At 40.4% G+C, this 6,547-nt stretch overlaps 1 protein-coding gene across 1 annotated transcript; it reads left to right on the top strand.

Annotated features, from left to right (window-relative positions):
* Window positions 1–3,552: 3,552 nt before the first annotated feature.
* On the top strand, window positions 3,553–6,098 carry six7 (SIX homeobox 7). The gene is made up of 3 exons (XM_044097350.1): window positions 3,553–4,064; window positions 5,380–5,543; window positions 5,679–6,098. Exons 1-3 carry the CDS (start codon window positions 3,657–3,659, stop codon window positions 5,887–5,889), a joined length of 783 nt encoding a protein of 260 aa, XP_043953285.1. The 5' UTR covers window positions 3,553–3,656; the 3' UTR covers window positions 5,890–6,098.
* The last annotated feature ends 449 nt before the right edge of the window (window positions 6,099–6,547 follow it).

Raw genomic sequence — 6,547 nt, 5'->3', positions numbered from 1 at the left:
AATTGTGCTTGGTGTGGATTTGTACAGCAGGGTAATACCCCCAGTTCCTGCGTAGCACACCACAGTGCATGACCCCTGCTTTGTCTGCTGACAAAATCAACAAGTGCTTTTTTTTTTTTAAAGAAAGAGAATATTATGTCAAGTAGGGATATATCCAAGTCATTCAAGTATAATTAGCTGGTTTTGTTGTTGTTTATGTGAAAAAACAAAGTTTATTTCTCATTAGCAGCTTGCCAAAGAGATTTAATTTTTTCTATGAATAATCTGAGAGGTCTTGTGTTAAGACTAAGCTGGATTTCTGTATGTTCAGACAGAAAATTATTGTCAAATATTGTTTATCTGCTATAGATAGTAGAACTGAGGGATACTTGTTATATTATCTGTACTCCCACATGATGCTAAACTAAGGTTTTGGCTCAAAGCTTCCAGAAAAATACATTGGTGGTGGAAAACTAATGTTTCATATCTGCAAGTATTATTTTTTTTAACATTTAAAGACTCAACAAAACGATGATAAAAGTAAAATGTCACTAGTTACAAGGTGCATGAAGAGTTAATTGAAAACTGGATTATTTGCAAAGTTAGTGGCTATGAGCGATAAAAATTCTTGTTCATCATTGGAGTTTGGTGCCCTTTTTTAAATCTATATCACACTGTAATGCACATTGTAAACAGTCAACATCAAAACACACAGGAACACATAAAAGACCGATGATTTAATCAGGTTGTAAGTATTCAACGTGTGGCCACATTGTGACAAAATAATTTAATTGAAAATCAAAGCAGGTTTATTAGTGGTGTATATTTGCTATCTAATTTTAAAAAAGTATAATCAAGCTTTTCGTCTCACCCTTTGCCCCCCTACCCTTCTGCAAACACATCATCTGTTCATCAACCATCTTATTATTCGTCTTATTCTAACGGCTTGAGTGTGCTTAAGCAGATTTTGATTCAGTCTGCTCTTAAAAATGTTAAACAGATTGGGAGGTGGGGCGGTGGGGGTGGACTCCTTCTAATGAAGGTAAATGTTTGTCTATGCGAGAGCACGTCTGCGTGGCGGTGGAGGTGCAAAGTGTCTAAAACTTGGAAGAGTTAGATTAAACGGCAACATGATCTTCACTGAGCTCATTTCTCCTCTTCTGTGCCAAACAGTGTTACTAACTAACACACACACACACACACACACACGACACAGCTTGTCCCCTTAGTTTTGTTAGCCCACTGCCCCACTGGTGAATTTAATCTAGTCTTAGGATCCAACAGGCATCAATAGATTTCCAACTGTTTGTGCAATAACCCTGCAGGTTTCTATGCCTCCCACTTGAAACTCGGATTATAATTTGCCATCAACTCAATCAACTGCATTTATGAAACAATAACAATGCTCTCGGTCTCTTCTTCAGCAGCAGGATCATATTTCATAGACTTTAACCAAAGATTCTAACAGCTTTAGGTCTTCTAGACTAGCTTTCTACAAGGTTTAGAAGTGTATTTATGTAAATTCTTTGTCATTTTTTCAGGGCAGCAATTATGAAGTCAGACAATCATGTGAGATGCTCTAATTTATCCTAAAAATGCCTTATGAGACTTAGGTTGGGGATTCTGTGCAGGCCAAGCCTTTTCTTCCACACCAAACTTGCTGATCTGTGTCTTTTTGGACCTTGTTTTGTCCATAGGTGCACATTGACGTTGAATCACGAAGGAGCCTCGACTAAACTTTTCCCATGGAGTCAGGAGGAAGAAATTGTTCAAAATGTCATGTTTTGCAGAAGCAGTAAAGAGTTTTTCCTCTTTGCAAGTTTCTGAATCTCAGTCACCATAACCCCGTCTGCATCGAGCTTGACACTTGATGCAATACAGCGTGAACATGAAAACTGCCTTTGGAATTTCACAAGAAAAACACTCGATATTTATTTTTGGATTGTTTCAAATAAGGACAAAACTTTGTCCTTATTCGACTAATGTAAAAACCACCACAATTTCGCAATTGCTGTGTTTCTATTAAGTAAGAAATGCAATTAAAATCCCACATGAATGAGTGTGTTCACGCGATAGGTCATTAAAAAAACATGCCACCGCAGTTTTTCATCCTCCTACTACTTCCTGTCAGTTTCTTCATCTTTTCCGCCAGTAGCAACATCTGGTTGTTGATGACATGACTTGTGTGATGCAAAAAAAGTGTTTCTGTTGCAGGTTTGCAAAATGCGCTCATTTTATTACCACCAAAAAAAATCACCTCATCCTAGTGCAAAAATATTTTACTGAAAAATGTAAGTATTTTTTTTCTAAATTCCAGTTTGAGCAATTTCATGGTCAATGGAAATGCAGCTATTCTTGGTAAACAGTTTATTTTATCTTATATGCATGTATTGCTCTAACATATGACTTCATAAAATGTTCCCATTCAAATTTAAAATGATTTCTGAGTGACAACTTGAAGCAGTTAATATACGTCAAAACAAGCCAGGGTTTCAGTTGCTTATTGGTCTATCCCTATTGTTTGCCAGCATCATAATACCTGAATTCTCAACAGATTTCTACAACAGTTTTTGTTTTTTTGTTTTTTTTACTTTGTTTAAAACCAGACAAACCTTCACCTGACTGCAACCTTTGCTCAAAGCCTTCATCACTCTGGAAATAATCTATATCTGACCTGTTGCCTGTTGCAAAATAAATGTCACCTCCACACTGATGTTGTTGGGAGCACATTTGTTTCCCTTTAGGCTACTTTGGGTAGATGAACTGTAACCTGTTTGCGCATTAGCCAACAGATGCTTACAGGATCTGTTGGCTGATTAATAGGAAAATTGTCCTTAAACTGATTAATGAGCTACTGAGATAAGAAGGACTGAACCAGTTTGCAGATTAATAACGTGGTGTCCTGACCTGCTCTGTATGGACGTCCAGAGGCGTTCCCAGTTTGAACTGGTGTGATGAGAGGTCACAGGGGATAGCCTATCTGTAACCCATGTCTGCTTTAATTACATGGGAATTAGCTGGCGGGAGGGGCTTTATATCCCAACATTTACCCTTGGGCAAATGTCAAGAAAACATACTTAGTCAATTATGCAAAATATTATTTAACAGGATTCTTTTAAGTTCTCAACTTTTTAAGAAATCTGCTGCCTCTAAACTTTCTGCCTCTTGTTCTTTTTAGTGTTTTTCCCTTTTTCTCCACACATTTTCTTCCCTCCATCATCTGTTCCTAAGATGGACATCTATCTCCTAAAGATCAGACCTTTTAAATAATCTTTCCTCACTTGTTTGCTCACTGCAGTCAACCTGGCAGTCAGTGTATCCTCAGGCTAAGCCAAACAAGCTGATCAGCCAGGCACCTCTGTACACACTACCCCCCACTAAGAGGCTAATGGCCAGGATGTATAATCCTTCTCAAAACAACCACAGAGATGCTAATTGTATCTGGCTATAAATAAGAGCAACTGCTTGTCCTCTTTCTTCATTTGTCTCTGCTCTTGCCTGTAATGGTGGAGCCAACAGTGTCTTCCCAGAAGTACTCTCACCTAAATACCAGGAGAGGCTGCTGAAGTTGTGGCGAAACCTTTCCAACAGGTCCAAGGAGCTTCACACACGGATATACCATCCCATGTGGGTTGTGAACACATCTCAGCTGAGCTACCGTGAAGCAACAAGGTGAGATGTTCCCACTGCCGATGTTCACGCCCGACCAGGTCGCCCGGGTGTGCGAGAACCTGGAGGAGACCGGGGACATCGAGCGCCTGGGTCGGTTCCTCTGGTCGCTGCCTGCCGCCGTGCCGGGCTCTGCGGGGGAGGCGCTCAACCGGCACGAGTCTGTGATGCGAGCGAGAGCGCTGGTCGCCTTCCACACCGGAAACTTTGAGGCGCTTTATCAGATCCTCCAGAGCCACAGGTTTACCCGTGAGTCGCATGCCAAGCTGCAAGACCTCTGGCTGGATGCGCACTACAGAGAGGCGGAAAGGCTGAGAGGGCGGCCGCTGGGCCCGGTGGAGAAGTATCGGATCAGGAAGAAGTTTCCGTTGCCCCGCACCATTTGGGATGGCGAGCAAAAGACGCACTGCTTTAAGGTAAGAACTTACACTGACCTTGTAAACTTGTATTTTATACTTATGATAAACTCACCAATCTCTTGTCTCGCCACAAAATGAGAAGAAAACAATGGGCATGTAGAGAGTACAAACATTAAGCGGATATTTTAAAAACAAAGCTTTTCTTGGACACCAGTGCAGATAATTTTTTCTCTGACTTTGAGATCAAACAGGCTTGACTTTGAGCTCTTAAGATGCTCTTAAGATGGTCAGGGCCACCCTCATCCTTCGGCCTGCACGTCTAAACCACTCCAGACTGTTGCACAAGTGTGCTCCATCTCAGTGGTTCCCTAAGCTGGAGTTGCAAATCAACCATCAACTGTGAGGTCTTGTAAATCCTTCTTGGAAATACTGCTACATATCAAGAATTTAGCAGAATCAAATCAAAATGGTAAAATAGCAACTGTGTTATAGATGTTACAAGAAATAAAAAGAAATACTGACAAACAGAGAAAAAATATGCTTTAGTTGTTTCTGTGGTCATTTTAACTGTTTGTTTGACTTACTAGCAATGGTTTCACATTCTAGCAACGGCTGTGGATATTTTGTGTGAGGGAAAAATCGAACGTTACTTTATCTAACATCTTCGTATTTTAAAGTACTTTGTATAATGTCAGAAGAACTCAGAAGCCAAGCTTTTATCATTGCTTTCTAAACGTGTCTTTGACGTATAAAAAAAACTATATAGTGGAATTTATTTTAATATGTTGAAAAAACTAAATAAATCTCATTAATCTTTCTTCCATAAAGGAATTCAACTCCTGATCGCGAACAGTTTTGATCGCGTTTGTATTCTTCTGTACAAATGTCTTCTTAAACATTCACTAGAATATTTTTCACATTTCCTAAAATATTCTCAATAATTCTAGATATAATATAAAATTAAAATATTCTTCTGAACTACTTTAAGCCTTTGGGTATATCTTATGCTTATTATAAAAAAATATCAGATTAAAATAAATGGGTTCAACAGCATGTTAGAGGAAAGGAGAGCGTGAACTTTGCCTCCATATTTGTGTGCATGAGCTCCCTCTTGTGGCCAGTGCTCATAATCGTATAATCTTTCATTCCAAACCTGTGGGGATGATCAGTCTGTCATCTTATTAAGCCCCTTAGCATGATCCAATTTAGTAGATATACATGGTCATGTATACGCCAACTGTAAACAGTGTTTATCTGTTTATAAATCCAGTAAAATCTGTTCAAAGACCCCATCATACAAGAGGGACAAGCCAGTTTTATTAGCGTCTAAAAAGTAAGGATTGAAGATGAAATATCTCCCATTTTTCTCCAGGAACGGACTCGGAGCTTGTTGAGAGAGTGGTATCTCCAAGATCCCTACCCCAACCCGTCCAGGAAACGCCACTTGGCCCAGGCCACGGGTCTCACGCCTACACAAGTCGGTAACTGGTTCAAGAACCGCCGCCAAAGAGACCGCGCCGCATCGGCAAAAAACAGGCAGGTTCCCACATCATTTTAAAGAGAGGAACACTAGAGTGGTAATTTCCTAAATACTAAATTTTGTGGGGGAAAAGGGGCATTTCCATTTAAACGAGGAGAGGTACTTTAACTAATTTCTGTCCCCCACCTCAGGCTTCAACAGGATCCATCCGTCCTGCCGTCGGAAAGCTCCACAGACGGCGCCCTGCAAGAGCGGCACCCCCACCCCCACCTGCTGCCTACTTCCCCTCGCCACCTCGGCAGCCCAGAGGCAAGCGACTGCAGCACAGAGACGGAGCGCAGAGGGACGGGGGCGTCTACACCAGAGATCTCAGTCAGCAGCGACGGCGAGTTTGAATCTTGAGATGATTCAATTTTATATATATACATATATATACGCAACACAAAAACACAACACTGGAGACGATGAGATGATGGACATACTACAACTGCTTAAACAGAGAAGAAAAGCGGCAGGAGAACTTCTGCCTCTGAACAGACTTTGTACAAGGAATAATGCACTTAAAAAAAGCACTGAGAAGGGTGCTGGTCATTTCGCTCCTTTACTATGTTGTACTTTTTCAGCTTTGGTCTTTTTCTGGCAGGAAAACACGGCGTCTGCCGCGGGACGCTTCGTGGAATTCATTCATACCGGTCCCGGGGACATTTTAAACCCACTTTCACAACTAAACGATTAAAAGAAATATACTATGATTTACTTACAGGCAAATATATGGAAATGTGGTTATGTGACACTGCCGATATTATTTACCAGCAGAAGTTTGTTCACATTTATTACGGGTTGAGGCAAGGCGATAATTCAGCTGCTTTTGTAAGAGTCAAAAAGACCAAATGGCATTAAGAACAAGGTGTAAATTTTGCATTTTTAAAATGAATACCCATTTTGATGACAGATTATTACCAAGTGGAATAAACAGATAAGCAATGGTTTAAATTGTTTTCTAAAATAGATTGTTTACATGTAAGCTGGCAAAGGGGCAAACTGAACCTGGAGCCCAATG

Source organism: Gambusia affinis, linkage group LG18, assembly GCF_019740435.1.
Source record: "Gambusia affinis linkage group LG18, SWU_Gaff_1.0, whole genome shotgun sequence".
Classification (NCBI taxonomy): domain Eukaryota; kingdom Metazoa; phylum Chordata; class Actinopteri; order Cyprinodontiformes; family Poeciliidae; genus Gambusia; species Gambusia affinis.
This window is presented reverse-complemented; position numbering and strand designations above follow the sequence as displayed.